This window comes from Rissa tridactyla, chromosome 4 (genome assembly GCF_028500815.1).
Source record: "Rissa tridactyla isolate bRisTri1 chromosome 4, bRisTri1.patW.cur.20221130, whole genome shotgun sequence".
Taxonomy (NCBI): domain Eukaryota; kingdom Metazoa; phylum Chordata; class Aves; order Charadriiformes; family Laridae; genus Rissa; species Rissa tridactyla.
This window is the reverse complement of record NC_071469.1, coordinates 80,014,122-80,035,969: the sequence shown is the minus strand read 5'-3', so window position 1 is coordinate 80,035,969 and position 21,848 is coordinate 80,014,122. Positions and strand designations below refer to the sequence as shown.

Here is a 21,848-nt window from a genome sequence, read left to right as displayed (position 1 = left end):
CAGAGCACAAGAAGTGTGCCAACTAAAAGCTCTGTTTTGAGGGTTTAATATTGGCATGTTGAAAATGGGTTAGGCAATAAATTAGCAAAAAGATTCTCAGCTCACAGAGGATTTTTTCTTCTTTTTCTTTTTGTCAAGCACACTTTAAATCACCTAAGCTGTTTATAATGATAGAGTTGCCAAAAATAGCCCAGCTAAAAATCACTGAATTGGCTGCATCTGTTACAGAATACAAAGAGCCCCAAAACATTGTGGAATATTAGAAAAAGGTCTTAAAAAAAACCTTAAAAGCCAAGATGTAAAGATGGTGCATTCTGGAGGTTTGTTTTTTATTTTTTACACAAAATTCAGTACATCCATCTTAGGTACAACTGTATCTTCATATTTGTGAATAGTAGCATTGGCTGTGAGTAAATTTTATGATTTTTTCAGTCAAAAAGTACTACAACAGCATCAAATCTCATGATTAAGTCCTTCAGACAACAGGTTTTCAGCACACAGACTACCCTCCTGCATCCTCGTCAACGCCTCCCTCCAAATTAATATGGTTTTACTGTGTACCAGGACTGATTCTTAATGAGGTTTTGTTGCAACTCAAGAATGGTAGTGTGGATGAATATTGAGTCGCAAGAATCCTCTCATCTTCGCTAGCTCTACCTGAGCCAACCAACAGGTACTAAGACTCCAGTGAGTCCATTGAGAATAGCCCAATACGAGCGGCACTCCGCTCTCTGCTGGTGTGGTCAGGCCGTGCTGCCCCAGCTACGCCAGCAAGGCACAGAGCTATCTAAAAGGAGGAGCATTCAGCAAGTCTGAGGAGTCTTCTGCAAGGTCTGTCCAGAGCCTGTCACGGGACCCGCTGTGTGCAAACTGCAGTAATATCAGCACCTTATTTTGGCCCTGTTTGGCAGAGTGCGTTGAGAACCACGGTACTATCAGTACTGCACAGACAGTTACCTACACTTGGTTTTTTGGTTTGCCCACCCCCCCCTTTTTTTTTTTAATTATATCAGCTGACTACTTCTATGAGTCACTTGCCCAACTCTGCACAGACTAACACAAATTAAAGGAGACATGGCGAGAGCGCTAAACAGGTATCTTTTGGAAGAGGCACAATGAGACTCAAGGTGCAATTTCATGCTTGGTTAAAGGCAGGCTACAACTGCTGCTACTAAAATAGGAGTCTGCCTTCTCTCTATGCTTACATTGGCTCTGGCAATCCTGAAGCTGCATGGCCAGTTGGATCAGCTTAATAACTCAAGTGAAAATGAATTGTGCTCCCCCTCAGCCCCAGTTCCTGAGCAGTTACTATAGCTGATGTGAGGGAGCTGCCGTAAGTGTGCAGACAGGATCAGACGATGGGTGGCTTTTCATTTTGGCAGCAGGCAGTCTTGGAATAACGTCAGTCATGAAATATCAGATATCACTGATAAGATATTATTTTTCAGCAACACATGCCTTGTTCACAGTTGGTCCAATTTTCACAGGGACGGCAAAAAAACAATTTATCATTCCCAGCTTAGAAGAAAAACATTAAAGAAAATAATTCTATGGTAATATTTTCTCCAGTTCTCTTCTCAGAATAACTTATTTTCCTCGCAGTTTTCCTCAGGTTGCTGTAACATAACACATATTTCAGCCCGAGGTGTTATATCTTTGCTGTTACAAGCAAATAAAAGTCCGGATCTTTCTAGGGGGAGTGCTTCTTAGAAGCTTCTATTCACATCTTGACATATGAATATAGATGTGAATCTATAATAGCTCCCAGCACTCTCCACACAAAGATCCTGGCTTTCACTTCTATTTAATAGAGGAATTTCCATATATCACTAGCACTAACTGGAACTTTCTCGTTATTCTTTAGACTGTTAGCTGTCATAAAAATCTTTGTGTACTCTTGCAAAAATTGGTCAATCTGTGATTGATCAACATAAGCAACTTAAGACTTCCTACCTTTACGTACCTGTGAGTTTAGATTTCAATATATTCGTCTTAAAATGCTACCTCAAATGCTCACTTATGCTGCCCATGCCACTAAAACCAAAATTCCAAAGGATTTATAGAACTAATTTTGTGTTAGAATTGATTATTACATGACACTGATTATGGTAAGCAACCGTATAGTTAATTTTCCAGTTGGAATTTCCACTTGACAGCTTCATGCAGCAATGTGCCAGAACTGAATATTAAGGTTTGACTATGCACTAAAGCAATTAACTTAATCCCCAACATTTACAGGCATATTAATTAAATTTATGGATTCTTTCCTTTCTCATTCCCATGCTACTAAATAGGAAAAAAAAATAAGCTTTCCAAAGCTACCATGTATGAATTGATGTACATTGCACATCTAGCAGAAGATAAAGCACTTCAGAATTCATTTAGTGTATGAAGAAATTAAGTTTAGCACAATATTTATATGTGCTTAGAGGTATGAACCAGGTATGTAAGTGATAAATAGATTCATTGTGGTAATCAAAGGCTATATTACATTGCGTATTTCACAAAAAAACCCCAACTAAAAGTCACCACCATCAAAGGAAGAATACAGTTTCTTTCCCATAAGAAAAGCTGTCTCCAGTACTGGTTTGTGAACTCTGAATTATAAATAGATTACAGGATTGCTCATATAGTAATAGAAAAATAAAGTCTCCTGTGCTGTTTTCTCAAATCAGTCATAGAATTAACTACGACAAAACAGAATGAAGTCATATTGAAAGAAACAAGTATAAGTCCAGTCTTGAAAACATTCTTCTGAATAAACTATAATATAAACTATTTCAGACTCAAGATGAAGAAAATGCAGCAGTGCTTCTGATTCAGCTACAAACTGAATACTATAGTACAGCGTCATGAAAAACAGGAGACAATGCTGGAACAGTGAACACAAAATTATTCAGAACAAGCATGACTTCCAATTAAATTATCATCAAGGAGTAGAAAACGTTATTGGGTTATTCATTTTGGCAGTTATTTTTTAAAACCCAGAATTTTAAAGCTGTAGATATTAAAATGAAATAATTAAAAATAAAAAAGTCATAAGTAGCAAAGTCATGTAATTAATGAACACAACATTCCAGAACCAGCTCTTTACAACCATCAATGAAATTTACTGAAAAATTAGAAGGAAATTGCAATGCATTACATTGTATACTTAGTGATAAATATTTTTAGGAAGGTATTTAACACTTTTATGACTTACCAGCAGTGAAGTCATTATTTAAATCTATAAAGGCATGAGAGTGCGGTATGTACATTTTACTTTGAGTATCCAAAGCAGCATGCCACGAGAAGTTCCTACAGACAAGAATGAAAAGCAATATATTTCATCAATGCTTAGGGACTGTTAATCACGATAACCTACCTCTATAAAAAAAAAACAACTTGTGAAACAGAAAGCATGTTCACCCAATGCTGAGCTAAAATTACTACTTAGCTTACAGTATACTAAGTAACTAGAGTAATTGCTTGAAAGGTTCTGCAGAGGATGATTCGTAGCAGAGGGTCTTCCGTCAGATTTTTATTAACTGTCTAAAGCAACTTTTTTTTTTGTACACAAAGTATCACTACCCACAAAGTGAAATTTGGTGCCTAGACTTCAACTCTTAAATCCTGAGAAACTGGGTGCCGTCCTCCCCACTTTCCTCAAGCAGTTTTATTATCAGTACTTTTGAAATCTACTTCAGGTTTAATAAAGATGAGAAAAAATGGCCATCACATACTGTTAAAGCAGCTCATGCCTGCTGCACGTAGATGGACTTTATTTTCAGTCACTTAACAAAAAAAACCCAAACAACCGAACAGGACACGAATTAAACTCTCACATTATGATGGACTACAGGCTAATTATGTCATTTCCCAAGCAGGTGATAATTTTATTTATTTATTTCTTTAAAAACCTACATGCCCTGCTGGTTTCTGTTCTAAAAATGACTGAACTTCCAGCAAACTTCCCTATTAGCAGCACATTTAAATGTAACAAATCCTTCAAAAGTCACAGCTGTTGAATCATCAGACATATTACTTTCAGAACCCTTAGCTGATACGCTCAGAAAAATCTCCATGGGCACTGTACATAAGCAAGACAGAGACATTACTACTCTCCGGAATGACTTTGTTTATTCCAGTGACATTACATACGTATTACTAAAGTCAGTCTTTTCTGTGACTCATTTTATGGTAAGGAAAAAAAAAAAGCTTCTGATTACTTCCTAGAGATCATAAATAAATCTTAGCAATGTTAAAAAGAATCACTTAAAGAAATACATAATCATTTTCTATAGGTTTTAATATGTATTCAGTTTTGAAGATAGCCAAGAAGGTTAGTTATACAGCTCTAGTATAAACACAAAACCATTTTAGATTAAAAACAGAAAAATGCTTTTCTAAGCAGATGACAAAGCTGTTTTCCATGTACAAGACATTGCTTATGCTGTTACCTATAGCACTCAGTCTCATTTTGAGCTATAATGACTATGTTTATTTGTATCCTAATGCTACTGAAAGGCTTTCTTCAACAAAATGAAACAAAGCTCTCCCGTTTTTCCGTATCTTCAAAAGCTCATAAAATTTTTCTATATATAATCATTGCAAGGTGTTCAGAAACACCCTTGTGAATTTGAAATCTCTGTTCCATAAGCCATCAATTTAAATAAAAGTAATGGTGATAAAATTCAAGTTGGGATCAATGACCAAAACCGTACTGCCAAGAAGGGTATAATTTCCATTTACACATTTAAATGTTATTTACCCCACATCACTTCTGAATCATCTTGGAGGAAAGAAAAATAGCCAGGTAGGAACAACACATATAGATTTGTTAAATTCACTGGCTGGGGGGGGAAGCCTTATTTAAACCTTTCTTAAGGGCCATGGAGACGCAGGATAGAAAGCTGATATGTTGTTGCCATAGAGACAGAGTAATCATCTCATTGATTCTCCAGTGGTAACAGACGTCTTTTGAAACAATAGCTAAAGAAAGCCACACAGCAACGCAAAGACTTCCTAACACACTCTTTCTTTTAAAATAAACTTAAGTATTGATTGCATGCAAACATAAACCAGCTGTGATTTCTCCTGAAATACAGAGTTGCAAGTTTCTATGTTAATGTTACTAAAGAACATTCAAGACAATCCTATCAAATTCCACTTAAAAGCTTAAACACAGCAAGTTTGAAGACATTTCCATCTTCTAACAACTGATTTAAAGGTCCAGTCCTCTAAGAAAATACAAGCCCAGTTCCTAATTTTCCCAATTATGCATTGGAAATCAGTCAAAAGAAAATAGTTCAAAAAGAAAATGTCAACAGAGTGGCTCTCATATCATCACAAAGCTAAGAACAATGTATTTATTTTGCCATTTATAATCCAACTCTTATCCTAAAAATGATTTCTGCTATCTTCTGAGCATGTTCTTTGACAACTGAGAGAAAAATCTCTAAATCAAGGAAAGACTTCTAATTCACGTATACTTCTTTTGAGGCTTCTTTCTTTTTCAAAGAATGCCCAAACCCAAACTATCAATGAAGTTCTTCCTTACAAAAGTCAAAGACTGAATGTATGCTAAGTTCAGTTTGACAAAAGTCACAGGAAAAGATGCAGACACCCATTTTTTTAGTTGTTTTTTTTTTTTTTTTTTAAAGTTGATGCTGTTCAATAATGAAACTTTCACTAACTCAGAGTCACACCAATTTGTGTCCTTGACTACACAATCCTAATATTCCTCAAAAGTCAAAGTTTTCTTTTTCTTTATGAGATTACAATCTTCAAAAACATTAGCAGGAAAACTGAATAGAATATGAACTGTCCTTCTCCAAGGTCCAATAGTGTTTTTAACAAATAACTTACAACTAATTTTCAAAAGATAGCTTTAAAGTTCTTTGGCATCTTGTCCAATATTAGAGACATTGCTACTTCTTAATTTTTTCTTCTCGGCTCTTCTGAGTAGAAATCCACTGCTCCGTTATGCTTTGATTTCAGTATTCATACCCAAAACAATCAAACAAAAATAATCCTTTGCATAGACCTTACTTACCAGTTAAATATGCCATTAAAATAATCTTTTTTATCCCAGTATTTTGCTAGGAAGTCTCACTCTAGAAATTGCAGGACTAGCAGAAACTTTAATAATGAAACTTAGTCCCCTTTAGTGCAATCTCATAAGACTTCAGTCAACTTTTATTTGCTGAAGAGTGGCCTTAGCCGCTCCTTAACACAACAGACGCAACACGGAGAACACCACTTGCACCCACACTTCTATTGCTAAAGTCACCTCTGCCTTGTTTCTTTATGAATCTCCTCCCCCAATAAGCATACCAAATATTTACCTTAATTTATAGCTTAATACCCTTACACTTTGCACTTCCTGTGCTTTTGATTTCCCATGTTGCCTAACCTTCCCATTACAATTAATTTCCTAGATAAATGACAGCTGCATTTTTTTTTTTGAAGTTTAACCCAAACTCTTGCACATTTTCCTTTTACCATCCCTGATATTATAAGATCTGTTACGTAAGCTAACAGATCTGTCACTTCATCTATTAGATGAAATGTAGCTTAAGAACTTTGGTTTGTGTTTTTGTACAGCACAGAACTCCATAATACAGACAATAATAAATATAACAGCGCACTAAACAAAGGAGACTATAATTGTTCCAAGAAATAATTATCCTATTTCTCATGTCAAGTAATTTCTTTTCTCAGTTCTCATAGAATGTCTACTTCCCCTATAAAACAACTACTTGCTCTATAAAATAACACTTTAAAAATTAGATGCAGATTGTTAGGGAATGTTTAAAGATACACACTGAAATGAGAGAAGATTCATATATTTGCACAGTTCATCAGACGTGAGTCTTATGCCTCTTTAATAAGAACAGAGTGGATACACAATGAATAAATTATCGAAATTCATGCTAATAAACAAACCCTTAGCTTACCTGCCTATCAATATCTGTGGCTTACTTGAATCACTCGTGACACCAAAGACGTCAGGAATCAAGTCTCCATTAAAGCTGAAAATGCAAAACAATTTCAATATTGCCTTAGTCATTATAGGAGTTGAAACTAACTGTTCTTAAATTAGCCTGTATTTGGTTAGCATTTTCCCAACAAGCAATGAAGAATTTTCAGATGTGTAGTCTTTTCTGAATTTTGGCTCTTGTCTGAGCTGCTAGTAGTAGTACGCTTCTTTCAGTACTTTACACTATGCCATGCATTTGATTTTCCAGCTATATTTCCCCCCGTCTCTTTTGTTCAGCATTTCACACAAAGGGAAGTGCACCATGAAAGGGATATTTGCTCAGTCTGATAAGCCAGTAAGCTTTTTGTTTTACAAAATTCACCAAAAAAAAAAGAATGGCTGTTTTTCTGTACAAAACAGAGCACTGAAATAAAAAAAAAAGAAAAAGCTTTTTTAGTTTTTTTTTTTTTTAGTTGCTATTGCCAGGACGATACAATATACAAGATTTGTAAAGATGACTTATGTTTCATCATCTTTTGTTAGACCAGTTGACATTACACAAACCACCCTGTTCTTAAAAGATAAAGATCACGTGTTTCAAATTTCAGCATTAAAATATATTTAAGTTGCTCTTAGTCACCATTATAAATGTTGTTTTCTAAAGAAGTAGGTCATACTTACTCCATTACTAGAGGCTCATCATGAAAAGTCTTATTTAACATAGTTTTATGGTTAAGATCTGAAAACAGAAAATATTCATTTGATTAAATTACCAATATGTCATGACATTTAAATTTTTAACTTAGATATAATTCTTCTATTAATATACAACCATCAATTTTATGATTAAAAAATCAGCCACCACTGAGCATAAACAACTAAATGGCTTCCTGAAATTATGCAGGAAAGGTGCTGAAGCTTCTTCTCTCTCCACTAAACTCTTCAACAAATTGTTCTAAATAGACCGTAGTGAAACCTGTTTCTATATATGACTGCAATCACATAGACACAAGAAATCAGAAACAGTTGGGATGAAGACACTCTAAAACTTTAACATTGTGCATAAGACCTCTGTTTAATGTTTTGCACTGTAAAAAACATTCTTATTCATATACACTGACTGTTTCAAATAAAATTAGAGGTAAACTGCCTATATGGGGAGTGAGGATTTTAAATCCTAATCTGATTATCATCTCTCACTCTTCACTTTTACTTGTAATCCAAACTCCTTGACACATCATCCCCATTTCCTTCCTCTCTCCCTAATGTTTGTCTTTCCAGCGTCCACATTTCATATGACGGTACCCTCCTATTGACTTGTCACACTTCCATTACCCAAGGAGGCACCACATACCTTCCCAGTAGCCTCACTACATATCAACCATTGCTGGAATTTTTAACCTCTGACTCCTTTTCTAAGCCCCATAAGCTTATTTGTGCCTCTCCCAATACTTGTTTATTCAGAAGCAAGACAGCGTAAATTAATCCAAATCCTTCACGTTCGTCCCAATACTACAGATTCCTATTCTCTTAACGCTCGATCCAGTGCACTTTCCCAGGTCACCTGTTTCACCTCTGATTAAAGCCAGAAGCAATGGTATCTAAGGTCATCACGTGCCTCACCTGTAACTATTCTATAACACAGTTGTTTATAATAGTGATTACTCTTCAGCAGTTTTTCTGGACTTAAGAGTATCTTCTTTCGCTTTTCTGTCTGTCTTCAAACCCTAAACTCTTTGCAAAACCCTTTCCTAGCAAGGTCAACAGAAAACAGAAGAGACTTCAAGAAGTCACATAGTCCATAACTTTACCCTAAGACAGAATCAGCTGTACCTAGAACACCACTAAACGATTCTTGAAAACTTGATTCTAAAGTTCTTGAGAACTTCCAATGACAGAGACTCTAGAAACTTCTTTCCTAAAACCTACTTCAGTGTATCACTGGTTTAATAGAAATAAAAGTGTTACATTACTGCTGGTAAGTTTAGGTGTGATACTTTCAAAGTTTATGTACTACACTTTGTAACAGATTCTGAGCACATTTTAAATTCAAGGCAAATCTTTTGAGATCATCTTTGTGAAGCTGATATCCATAATGGGGAAGCCACGAGAAGTAGATCTTCAGGTAGTGGGTTACTGTCAAACTGTAATATTGTCTGGTTATGTCTCTTGCATGATATAAAGTAAGAGATTTAGCTTTCTTCTCTTTCATTAGTTACCAAATGCAGTTTAACAGCAAGATAGTATATGGGTGCAAAGATGAATAGCTGCTAATCCCTATTTTAGTTGTAAAAACAATCACTACACTTTAAAACAAGTTATAACTTTCTGACAATACTTTGAATTATTGAAAAGTCTAACAATCTTATTAATAAGCAGTCTCAGCAACTCACCCAACGTTTGGTTGTGCCCCCAGAAAATAAACACTGAAAGTTCATCTCTGCCGTGATTTTGTGCCCGAGTAGTCAGGAGGACATCCATTTGTGAATCACCATCATAATCTCCAGGAACTACACTGGTTATGGTAACACTGAGTGATCTAGAAGTAAAAAAAACACAAAACAACTACATGCAAATAATTGTACAAACGTGTGCATGAAAATTCAAAATATTTGTGTGTTCAAAGGCTTGTCTTTTAGTCCCAATTATTAATAGTTGGTCCAATACAATATTTTCCTTCAACAACCTAGTTTTAAAGTCCTTATCTATTGCAGAAGTAACTTTAAATCAAGCATTCTGCAGCCTGTCTTCCTCCAAGAAAGGATGACATTTTTAACTCTAAACTTCAGCTAACAGGCATTCTTCAGCCGTATCTTGTTTGTTAGTGCTATCTAGACTTCATTAAATCCCTTCCATTTGCTGTAGATCCAGTGTTTCAGAGAGCAGGATCTTTTGGTTGCGTTCCAAGAGCAAGAGCACAAAGCAACAAGAGGAACTTCAGCAGGAGTCAGACAGATAGCTAAATCTTTTTAAAGACAACGTCATCTCCTCCCATCTTCTGCCACATCTTACCACTCCTCCCTACATTTGTTCTTTCGGTCTTTTTTTACATGGTTACCTGCCCAGAGACTCTGCTTTACACAAACATGGATCATTCTGTTAAGAATTAAAAGCAGATAATTTCCAATGCACTAGAACAAGCTCCTTCCAAGACTGGAGGGAATAACAAAGGATACAAATACATAGAACAATAGAAGATGAAGCTGAGCTATAACAGCAATTTAACTTTTAATAGACATAATACTATTAGTAAGTATTCTTCATAAGCAATAACATATCCAGTAATACTATTATGGTTAAAACTATACATATACATGTACATAAACACACAGCTTGTTTTACGTTTATTAAAAATTGATGCTTTTTTTTTAAAGTCACATTTAAACTTTAGAAAGGAACAGATCGCTATACAGAAATATCAGAACACCAATTCTCCATATCTCTTTCTAAAGAGGATGATATTGGCTGGATTCCGTTAGCAACTAGAAGAATTTCCCTGAAAACATGTCTTGGGACAGAGACAAATACTACCTCCCAAAAAGACTTAACCTAAGATATGGAATGATAGTTTGCTTTACGAGGAAATGAAGTCCTGAAAAAATAAGTCAACTGCAAAAATGTTCCAAAACATGGGCATTTTTAATACTAATTAGAGGACAAAAAAAACAAAGCACAGAAATTCCATAAGAGGGTGGGAAGTCACACCTATTAGGTAACAACACAAATGACAAAACTCATCTCCACAAATTCCGATCTGACCCACAAAATCCAAACCAAAACATATCAGGAAATTAATCAGGAAGCTGGTCAAAGAACTGGAGGTCTAAGGGCAAGTTGACCACCACAGCCAAACAGCAACAGCACAGACAATTCTAGTCATGTTCCCACCGACCGCAGAGGTGCAGTTCCAAGAAAATCGGCCGCTTACATTGTTTCACCATCGCATGTCAATACTTACTTCATTGGTAACTTAACACGGGGCTTAAAGTAGGGTTCCTTTTGGTCAGCCAAAAAGATAATCAACTCATTTCCTGCAAAAGCAAGTAAGACGATGAATAATAGAGGAGGATTGCAAATGGTTTATATACAAAAACAACATTTAAAAAGCTATGCCACAAATAGTCATTCCTCAGAGCCGCAAAAACTTTGAAAGACTTCCCATACAACTACCTCCTCCTCATTCCAAAGGAAGCAAAAGGAGCACTTCTTCAATACAACCTATACATCTAATTGCATCTCAAAGGGATGCTAATTATCAAGAATCTTCTTTGGGGCTCAGTGTTAGACTTTCTCTCTGCTATTGTTATCACATCGCTTAAAATAAAGTTTCCTATAACGAGTTAGGAAACATTACATGTGGAAAAGCAGTAGGCATCAGTTCCACACAAATAATTAAAGCTTAAAAGCTAACTCACACGAATTCTTTTAATACTGTCTCTGCCATAGCAGGATCTGATGCTGCTTCCCAAGTCAGCTGACAAAAGCACTTTAAGTGAACCTCACAGACATAACCTGGTTCCTTGCAGCATTTCCTCATTAAGAGGCAATGATACAAGCCACTATCATTTAATGATTTCATGAAAAACTAAATAAATTCCCATATTTTGTGTTGCACAAATAATTGCAATGCAGGGAAGAAAAATAAGATAGACCTGAACAATGAAATGTATTTTCTCAGTAAACCACAATACACACGCTCTTACTTGTGCAAGTAAAATAATAGTTCATAGGTGATAAAAAAATTTTTTTTTTATTCATTCTTTATTATATGTGTTTTCTGCATTCTCCCAGAAATTCACCTGTAGCATCCCAAACTGCAAGAACTAGGTTACCTAATCGAAAATAATTCTGCGGCTCCAAACCTGAGCTACCACAGTATATTTCAAGAGCATCATTCTGTGACAAAGTTCACAGCTGTGAAATAGCAGAATGCATGCTTCCTGGCTATGAAAAAAAAAAGATAACTCCCATAAACATATTTGCCAAGGAGAATATGCCAACAAACCAGTAAATGAAAACAAAACCTGTCAAAATGGGTAGGGACAACTAGTGCAGCCCTGCCTGGCAAGCTAATAGAGCCTGGGCTGCACTACATGTTCACAGATGATTGAAAGAGTTGGCACACAGTAAGATGAAGAAGCCTGCTGGCTGCTTAAGCTTTTGATAATAAAGCTGTGGGTGACTGCTAAAACTTGTAATTCTGATTTCACACTATAGACTTTCACCTGCCTTTTTATCATCTACGTGGTACAGTAATGATGATGATGAAGAAGCAAATGTGTTTTTACACATACGAGGTTCCAAGTCAATTATATCACTCAGAAATGAGATTTTATGGTCACTAAAGGTAAGATTTGCAAAAAATTCAGCTCAGTGCTCATCAATAGTCAAAACAAACTGACTACTGGAAATTATTAGATGAACAGAAAATAAAATCACTATGCCACTATATCAATCCACAGTGCACACGTCCTTGATGCTGTCTGCTGTTCTTGTCCTCTCATCTCAAAAGAATACAGAAGGAAAAAAAATACACAGGAGGGTGAAAAAAGGGAATAGTTTCTGTACAAACAACAACTACATAGATTAGAAGTCTTCAGTTTGAACATCTGAGTGAGGATACCACAAAAGTTTTCAAAATTCCCCAGGGAAACGTAGAAGGTGAACATGGGAAGGATCACTCACTGCCCTGTACTATTAGAAGAGGCATCAAACACAACCAGCTGGTGGTAGGTTAAACAGGCAAACAGCACGAGCTTCCCTGCTTAGCCCTGTTGTACGCATACACGTACAAAACTGATAAGCATATGCACAACTCCATTTATTCATATATTTTAGTGTCAGACTAAACCCAGGGTCCACTGGTAATTTTGAATTGCTTTTGCAGCAAGATGCTTTTGGATGTAGCTCACCTCCTGTGTTTAGCTACTTTACTCTCTTACAAAGCTCCGAGTACAAACTGATTTTTCTTTCCAGTATCTGAACACATGAAACATAACTCTCATACAAATAAAGTAATTCAAAATTGGAACAGTAACATAAATCCAGCAAAAGGCCCAAGACATCATCCCAGTTTTCTTATTAAGGGTCAGGATTATTAGAGACTAGGCTTCTTTACCAGATCACTATTCCTCAAAGTCCAGTATGATCTCCAGTGCTTCGGTACTACTTAGAATTGGCTACCATTTATTCTGCTACTTAGAATTCTATTTAGAACTGGCTATTACTTTTTGTTTAGAAGGTATTCTGTGAATTTTTCAAGCTACTTTTTGTCAAGACTTAAATTATGAAAAATAATGTTTTCAAGTATGTTATGTCTGGCTCATTTTTACAGAGAGTATCAAGCAGGAAAACTAGAGCTGTGCAGAAGCAAAGAAGAAACCGTAAGTCTCATCTCTAAAACTTTTAACTATTCACATTTTTATATGCATTCATCTGAAACATAAGAAGGTAAAAATTAAATCTCTTATCATCAAAGTTCATTTTAAATCTAATCTTTCAGGCCATTTTTCCAGTAGATAAGCCAGTGGAGCATTTTCAAGAAGCCACGTGCTTAAGTATCTCAACTAGATGGGAAACTCACTCATGCTTTACCCAAGCTACTTATAGAAACATTTCTGAGATTGAAGGAATAAAAAAGGTGAAATTGAGAATAAATTTATTATCTTTATGTGTAGCTTCAAGCGAATAAAATAAGCCAAGATTAACATCTGCAAATAACAACGACCACTCAAAATAAGCTCTTATTTGGGGTCCCCCTGTATCTGAAGCCCAAACAGAAACTCATGGCAGATGACAGCTGTGGGGAACAAATTTATCTAGCCTTCCGCTTTAACATCATGTTCAAGGTAGGATAACGTGCAATTTGTCCTCTTTACAACTGTGAAACATTCATCCCTGTTTCCCAAAATATTGTGCAAGCGGGAGCGAAAAAACAACTTGTGACCACTCACTCTGTAGGGCAGTCTTTAGATTATTTCACAACCATAAATTAATCTTTAAAGAAAAATATTTCTTGCCCTATATGAAGCCACATTTTAGTGCAAGTTACAATTATCTTTTTCCATACAGAAAATACTTCAGTAGTGAAGGGGATGTCAGTTTTAATCTTGACCGTAGTGGTGGTGTCCACTTGACCGTAGTGGGGGCCCTCAGCAGCACCGCAGGCCCCGAGCACCGCAGGCCGGGCAGGGACAAGCCGGGTGAGGTGCCCAGGACCAGAGGGCATCTCGATGGTCCCACGGGAAGGGACCCATGAGACACCCAGGGGGACCATCGAGTCCCTCTCCCCGCGGGGCCATTCCCACCAGGAAAGCCTTTCCCTACCCGCCAACAACGGAGAAAGCAGCTCTCGCACCGGCAGCCGGTGCCCTCCCAGCACACCCCGGCAGGGAGGGAGGGAGGGAGCCGGGCAGGGTGGCCCGGCGGAGGCCCGTCTCCCACCGCGGGTCGCCGCCGGCCTGCCCGGTCCCCGCTCATCCCAACAGGTAACCGGGAACGCGCCCGGGCCACCGGCGCTCCCAACGCCGGCTGGAAAGACCCCTAGATGCTGCTCAGGGACCCCCACGGCGGGACCCGGCTAGCTGCGCCCCCACCCCCAGTAGGGCCGGCAGCCCGCTCCCGTCCCCGCCGCGCTCACCACCGCGCAGCACGAACAGGTCCGTCTGCTTGTCCGAGTTAAAGTCACCGAAAGCCGCCAGGGTCCCGTAGGCCTCCGCCCCGAAGAGCTGCGCGGTAACGTTCTGGAGGGCCCGGCCGGGCGCCGCCAGGGCCAGCAGCAGGCACAGGCAGAGCCCGCGGCGGCCGCCCGCCATCCTGCAGCGCCGCCGCCCCCTCCCGCATCACTTACGGCAGCGCCGGGGTGTGCCCGCCACAACCTCCGCCTCGCTTCCGGGATTGACCCGGCGGCTTTGCGACAACGGCGTGATGGCCCGCGCCGAGGCTCTTTACGGCTGCCGTGGGTAACCGAGCGGAGATCGGCGCCCGCCTGCGCTGAGGCGGGAGCCGCTGTCCCGGCCGGAGCGGAGCGAGGGGAGCGGCGGGTCCTTATCGCCATGGCGGCGGCGGCAACGTCCCCGGCGGCGGCCCATATGGCTGACGTGAGCTGGAAGATGCTGGAGCTGCGGGCTCGCTGTAAACGTTCAGGTCTGACCTCTTGGCTTGCCCTGAGGGGAGCCCCGGGGCCCCCTCAGCACTAACCGCCCCCTTGCTGCTCTTCCCTCCCTCCCCTCACCCGACCCGAGCTCTTGTCCCACGTATTCCCTGTGGCTGTTTTCGCCTCCCCCGCAGCTTGGCCAGTCCCTCACTGCTGTCCTGGCCCGCTTGCCCCGGTGGGCCCCTGCTGGGCCCTGTACGGCTGCCCCGAGGGGCGTCGCACGGCCTAAAGCTGTGAGACGCCCCCCAGGGCAGCCGTACGGGGCAGGCGGGATCCCCGGTGTAGCAGGGCCCCGTGGCGGAGCTCCAGCACGGGTGTCCCGGGCGGGGCGAGAGTGTCGGATGATTTCACAGGTGGCGTTTGGTAGCGGGGCTGTAAAAGGGAGCCGCGCCTGGTGGTGCTGCTGCGGCTTCGCGCCGGGCAGATGAGGCGTTCTAGAATTGCAGGCGCTTTAGGCTAAAGGACCGGCTTTTGCCAGGCTTTCCCTTGGGTAAAGATAATTTTTTTTTTTTTTTTTTTTAAACGTGAGAACTTCTTGTTCTGAACCTAGACCGCAGCTACGTTCTGGCCTAAATGAAAGGAGGATGCTTACCTAGTTGGCATAAATTTCCAAAATTAAAAAAACTTGAATTTTAATTACTATTTTCTTTTTAAATAAAATGCAATCTTAGTAGGGCTCTAATTGTTAATGTTCTAGTGGAAGCAGTTTTCCAAATGATCCCTGGGGTGTTTATTACGTGTCATATGTGCTTGTAAAACTCAAATCAGTATTTCCTTGTTTGCATATTTGATTGGTTCTATTGTGGTAACGACTGATCAGACAGTGTGAAAAGAAAACAGGGCTTTATGAGGGCTCTCATACAGAGAGCTAATTGATTAAAGACTGGTCTGATTCATGTGGCTTTAAAAATTCTACTTATGTATAGTATTAATTTGCAAAACACCATGATTAAGACTATCCAGTAATCAGTTGTTACTTTGTGGACAATTGTGATTATATGGTACTGTTATCTGAAAATTGAGTTATAAACGTAGCTGTAGAGCTCCATAAAATAAAGTCTGGAACCTGCATGTTTGGAGTATGTGACTCCTGAGTCACAAGGCAGCGTGCTAACTTTGGGCTTCCCATGTAGAACCAGGCCCTGTGACTGCAGAAGGCATTCGGAAGATTTGAAATGCTTTTCCTAACTGCTGCTGCCTTCGACGTTTTTGTTAAATGTATCAGAAAGTGTCTTCAGTAGTGACGGATTATTATTGAAGTTCACTTCCTTCTTTTCCTGTTCGTAGAGATTTTGTCATTTATATAGTAACTGAAGAAAATTATTTACTGAAAAAAAATTGAGATTATTTTAGTTGAAATGCTTTTCTGATAAAAGAGTTGATTTAAAAATCAAATTTTATATATAATCTTTCAGGTAATGTTCTTACCTAAAAATGAAAATCATGTCTTTGTTTCTCTCTAATTTACTCTTGCATCTTTAGGAGTATGTTGAAATTTGTATAACTTCAGAGCATTTATACTTCCCTTCTGGCACTGTCAGGAAAAGACATGGTCGATACAGTCATTGAAAAGTGGCTGAAACTCACCCATACTGTTCTGAATTGGCTGAGGACTATGCTTGAGTCCCAGTTTACAAACAGTACTGTTTGCTTTGGTTTTTTTTTTAGTATGATGCTTGCAGTAAGATATAGTAAACATGGAGTATAGACTTACGTGCACAAATTGCATGAGTGATCATGTTTTATAGCTGACAGCAAAGTATCATTTAAGGCCCTATCCTGTGTGAGGTAATCCATCTCTTCATGTTTATGTATATTAAATTATGAATTACATTTTTGCCAATAAAACAAATTTTATTGAGAATTTTTTCTTTCCCTTCCTTGAGCAATAAAATACTGTTTCATTTGTTGCTACTGTGATAATTAACAGTTAGGAGCAGATTATAAGGATATTCAGTAGTTGGCCAGTCTGTAACCCCTGACATTTTGGTTACTAGAAAAGATATAAACTTCTTTAAAATTTGGGAAAAATTGTTATCATAGTTAGAAACAGTATTTCTCATTTTACTGGAACTGGAAGAAGTTTTACTTCAAGTAACTGAGATATTCAGTACCATAAGCAATATATATGACTGCAAGAAACATCCTAGTGTAAATTTCACATGGGATAAAAGCAGCACTATGCATAAGCAGAATTTTAGCTACCCGTGCTTACTATTACTTAACGCTTTTTTGGTATGCACTAGTTAAATCAGTATTTTTATTTAATCTTGAAATAAATAGATTTTATTCAGCACCTCTTGACATTAGTAGCAACTACTTGACAACAGTAGCTACTGTCTAATGTCAAAAGATGGACTTTGTATAGACTGTGTCATTTTACTCTATTTTGTGGAAGTAAAAGCAAAATAAACCCAATTTTTAGGGTAAAAGAAGGAAACATAAAATGTGATGAAACTTCACTACCCTTTGTGCTGTGCACTCTGTCATGTTAATAACTCCACTAATACTGCTTTCACTTAATTTAATGCTGGTTGCCTTTAACATTTACTAAACAGTTTTGAAAATTGCTGTAGCTTAGCCTGAGACGTTTGTGATTAGCTGCACCAATTTGAAATGGCCAATTTGGATGATGACAGAACCTCCTCTGCGCATGCTTTTTTTAAATTTGGTAAGTGTGCAGTTCTGTGTATTGTTTTTGTTTGTGGCTATTTAACTCAACAAAAAATAATTGTGTGTTTTGTGTTTCATGCAGTGTTTTGTGCCAGCAATTTTTTAGCACTGTACAGTAGAACCTAAAAATTTGAGCTCTTTCAGTGAAAATTTCTGAAAATTGGAATCTACTTAGATTGAAATCTACTGCTCAGATCTTCCAATTTTATTTGTGTTTTGTGTTCTAGTAAGTATTTCTCAGTTTAACAATCTCTGAACTGAAATTTCTCTTTTAAGATGATGTTCATGTGAAAGGTGCACTAAGAATTGTGTTAACATTTAACTCCTAAAAACCCCCAATGTGACTGATTTAGAGGAAGAAGAAGTAAAATTTCCAATAAGCCATTGTTCCAATGGAAGCAAAATAGAGCCCCCTGGCACAGCTTCTCTTTAGAAGGTAGACTATATGAAGTTGTCAAGACCATTACTGTTTTAGCTCAATATATTTTGAAAAGGGAGTGGAACAAATGTGTCTTTATGTGAAGCTAGCTGATCTGGGGAGAACTGTATGGGACTCTTGTTTAGTCTGTGCTGGAACACAGAAGTGGTGCAAGTGCTAATGAGAGTTACCGGTAAGGGGATTTCAGCAGTCACTTGCTACCACTGAGTCACTTGAATGGCCCAACCCTGCCTGTGGCACTTCTCTTTTGCCTTTCTTAATGTCAAAGGACATGTGAAGTGTTGACATTGTAATAAAAAAAATACTCTTTCCTAACTGTTATATTGATACTTGATATTCCTGTTGCTATGATGCATAATAAACATTTTTATTAGTTTTAAGAGCTATTGTTTTGAGTTCTCAGAAATGGCAATGACTGCCTTGAATATCCTGCATGGTTTCCTGCCTTGCTTGTAGCGTTGACAAGGCTTCTGTGGTAGACCTTGGTATTTTGGTGTTTTTTTCTTTATGTGAAGCTCCTGTATACTGGCATCGTGGTCTGTTTTATTTATGATATTCAGTAACTTCTGTGTGTTGTTAGTTACTGTAAATCCTGAAATCAGTAATTTCCATTAAGTATAACATACTGTAGAGAGAAATCACTTCAAATAATTAGGAAGTAGAGAAAGGACAGAATAAATTGATACATATTTTTTCTTTTTCCATGAAATTCTAATTGAATTAGCTGCACAGTCTAACACATGATTTTTCTTGATAAATGGTAGTTGAAAAGTTTGGTCACTTTAAAACTGTTTAAATGAAACTATTACAAGCTTTTACTTATTTTTACCTGTGCTGCTATCATCACTTAACCTAGGTAACACGTTGTGCTTTGTGTTTACTTCTAATTTTTATTCAGACAGAGAAATACCTTAATACCTTTTTCTTCTTCCTCCCACAGCCCCCCTCCTGGGGTTTCCTTACCATGTTTTCATTGAATAATAGAACAGTTCAGTTTGGAAGGGATGTTAAGAGGTCATCTACTCCAGCCTCTTGCTCGAAGGAGGGTCAGCTATGAGATCAGTTTCATCCTGTGTGTAGGGATTAAAAAAAACCCACCAGCAACAGCACAGTTGGTACATGTTACGTTCATGGAATCAGAGGTCAGGTATTTATGTATGTGAGAAGTGAATTTTCCTTCCAGTAGAAGTGCTTCTGAAAATAATTTTCTGAGATTCCCTTGCTCAACTACATGAGTTCGAACTTAAAAGCAGATGTATTTCATGGCAGAAAACTATTAGAATAAACTGTATTGTGTCCAACAGTGTTGGATTAATACAGTACTGTGTTAAGTCTGAGCTCAGGAGAGATTGCAGGAGAAGTCTCAAGGGAAAGGAAATGTGATGTTGGGAGGATATGATTTGTTCATGTGGTATCATTTCTTAAACTTTGCTACATGAAGAAATAAAATCCTCTTTGATCCCAGTGACTTCTGTAAAGTGAAGATGTTATTGTCCATACTAATATTGGGTAATGAAAGGTGCTGTGATCTGAGATTCAGAACTTTTTCATGTCTCAAGTGTTGGATTACATCCAGAACTAGTGTCACGTTAAAGGACTGTGGTCAGTTTTTATTCTCGTCAAATCTGGAAAGAAATCTGGTATTCACAGGTTTTTGTTTGTTTGTTTGATCTGTGCTGATTTAATTATGCAAGTAAACGTTTTCTTTTGTTCTTCTGACATGTAAAATGTTGGAAATAAAATTCTTGCCATGTTGCTTCCATTTGTTTGTGATTAAACTTCGGGGGGGGGGTGTTTGGTTGTTTGTTTTTTTTTTAAATTCTGTACTTTGAGAAATTTGAATAATGAATCCTTGTTGAGATATGCAAATCTTTATCCATAGCCTAGGTCCACAGTTCCATTCTGATGCCTGTTTTTCTTTAATATCTGCAATTGCAGCCATCTTCAAGGAGGTGTTCGTTTTCAAAGCTTCTGTATATGAATTTGGGAGCAGGGTTTCAAAATGTTGGCTGCAGCTTTAAATCTAAACATCTAGGCAGTTTATAGCTCTTCCCTGAAGAGCAATTAATGCTAATCTCGAGTAAAACTGGAATAAAAATGAAGTGGATGGGAAAGTACTTTAACATCACGATGACATAATGTTCTCAGCCTCCAGAGGTTGTATATACATAAGTATTTACACTGCTAATAGCTTACCTCAGAGAACTTCCCTTAATTTCCTTCATTTTTATATGCTGCTTAGAAGAGAGAATTAAATTGTAAATTTTTCCTGGAATTGTTGTACGTTTGAGTTTCATCTGCTGGATAATGTTTTCTTTTGAGTTTCCATGTCTTAGCTAAGTCAGAAATAGCTTGTCTGTTTATTACCGTAGTTCTACACTAGTAATTGATATCTCTGTTATCAGTTGTTGGGCTGTTTCAGGTTTCTTCCTGTTCTCTAATACTTTGAAAGGAAATGACTATCCTTCTTAGTAATTCTTCAACTTGAAGAATGGTGAAATCATATTACTCTGGAACCTGTAAGTGGTAGAAAATGAAAGGGGATTCATTTTTGATTCAAAATACGGATATCGTGTATTCAGTCAGTGCAATATCTGAAGACAAACAGGGATTTAATTTGACTCAGGATAAGGATTTTCAATGTTCTCTTATCAGACATTAAATATATTAATGCAGGAAGCAACAGTTTGATTTCTTATCTGTTTGGTTTTTTAGTGATTTTGAAGTAGTTATTGCCTTGCAGCAATCCATTCTGCTGTAAGGAAATAATGGGCGTACTTCATTTGTTGAGGAAGAAAATCTGAACTACCGTGTACGCTATTTAAATTTTGCATAGGGTTGTTATACTGCTGTACAGCTGAAGAAATACTAAATCCACCAAATACTTTTTTTTTTTTATATTCTTTCCTAGCATATGTACTTATTTACCTAAAAAAAAAAAAAAAACAACTCGCACTGTGTGGTTACAATGAGGTGAGATACTTATGAAAAATAGTATTTGAAACTAATGTCCTCATTCTGTTTGTTTTGAATGCCAACGTACAAACTGAGAACTCCAGACTACTATTTGCATATGTCATTCTTTTATGTTTAAGTGTTGCAGAGTCTTGCTGCTGTCATTTTTATCTGTTTTAAAACCTATTTTAAATATATACTTGCAAATATCTTTCCATGGCAGATTTTTGTCTTGCTGAAATGGACTATCAAATAGATTTTGGAAAAGAGTATAGATGGGCTTTTTTTAGCTATTCTAAAAATAGCTTCCACTGCGTTACGGTCTTGCTACAAAACCACACGGAAGGAGCAGCTAGCTACATGTTTGTCCTATCTGTTTCTTGCTTTTGATTGAATTGTGATGCTAATGAAACATAATTTACTACAGGATTTGTCCAGAAGAATGCTGTAGACACTCAAACAAAACATAAACTATGTAGAGCTGATAAGGGATTAATGAAGAGTATGTGAAAAACTTGGATTTTGAGTGTTCCTTTAAATATTTTTTCCTACTTGTAGTAGGACTACTTCTAAGGAATATTTCAAGGCATAAAACTTTAATTTTTGCCAATTTTCTTGAACGTTGAATTCATTTCATCTTTTTGTTTCATCAAGTTACTCTGGCT

The 21,848-nt window shown here is 37.8% G+C and overlaps 2 protein-coding genes across 8 annotated transcripts in view; one reads left to right on the top strand and one right to left on the bottom strand.

The window, feature by feature from the left end:
* Positions 1 to 14,912, bottom strand: part of ITFG1 (integrin alpha FG-GAP repeat containing 1) — an 86,149-nt gene extending 71,237 nt beyond the window's left edge. For both annotated transcript variants that reach the window (XM_054199154.1, XM_054199156.1), the window contains exons 1-6: positions 14,601 to 14,912; positions 10,920 to 10,992; positions 9,355 to 9,500; positions 7,643 to 7,700; positions 6,939 to 7,013; positions 3,203 to 3,297 (exon numbers count right to left, since the gene is read on the bottom strand). In XM_054199154.1, coding sequence (XP_054055129.1) covers positions 3,203 to 3,297; positions 6,939 to 7,013; positions 7,643 to 7,700; positions 9,355 to 9,500; positions 10,920 to 10,992; positions 14,601 to 14,775 — 622 coding nt within the window. In that variant the 5' untranslated portion in view covers positions 14,776 to 14,912. The remainder of the gene's footprint in view (positions 1 to 3,202; positions 3,298 to 6,938; positions 7,014 to 7,642; positions 7,701 to 9,354; positions 9,501 to 10,919; positions 10,993 to 14,600) is intronic.
* A 55-nt stretch (positions 14,913 to 14,967) lies between these two features.
* The window catches only part of PHKB (phosphorylase kinase regulatory subunit beta), an 83,093-nt gene continuing 76,212 nt past the window's right edge, over positions 14,968 to 21,848 (top strand). For 2 of the 6 annotated variants that reach the window (XM_054199149.1, XM_054199148.1), the window contains exon 1: positions 14,973 to 15,106. In XM_054199149.1, the coding sequence (XP_054055124.1) occupies positions 15,016 to 15,106 (91 nt within the window). In that variant the 5' untranslated portion in view covers positions 14,973 to 15,015. Of the gene's footprint in view, positions 15,107 to 17,674; positions 17,788 to 21,848 lie in introns of all 6 variants that reach the window. The other 4 variants (XM_054199151.1, XM_054199150.1, XM_054199152.1 and 1 more) reach the window with 4 other exon arrangements.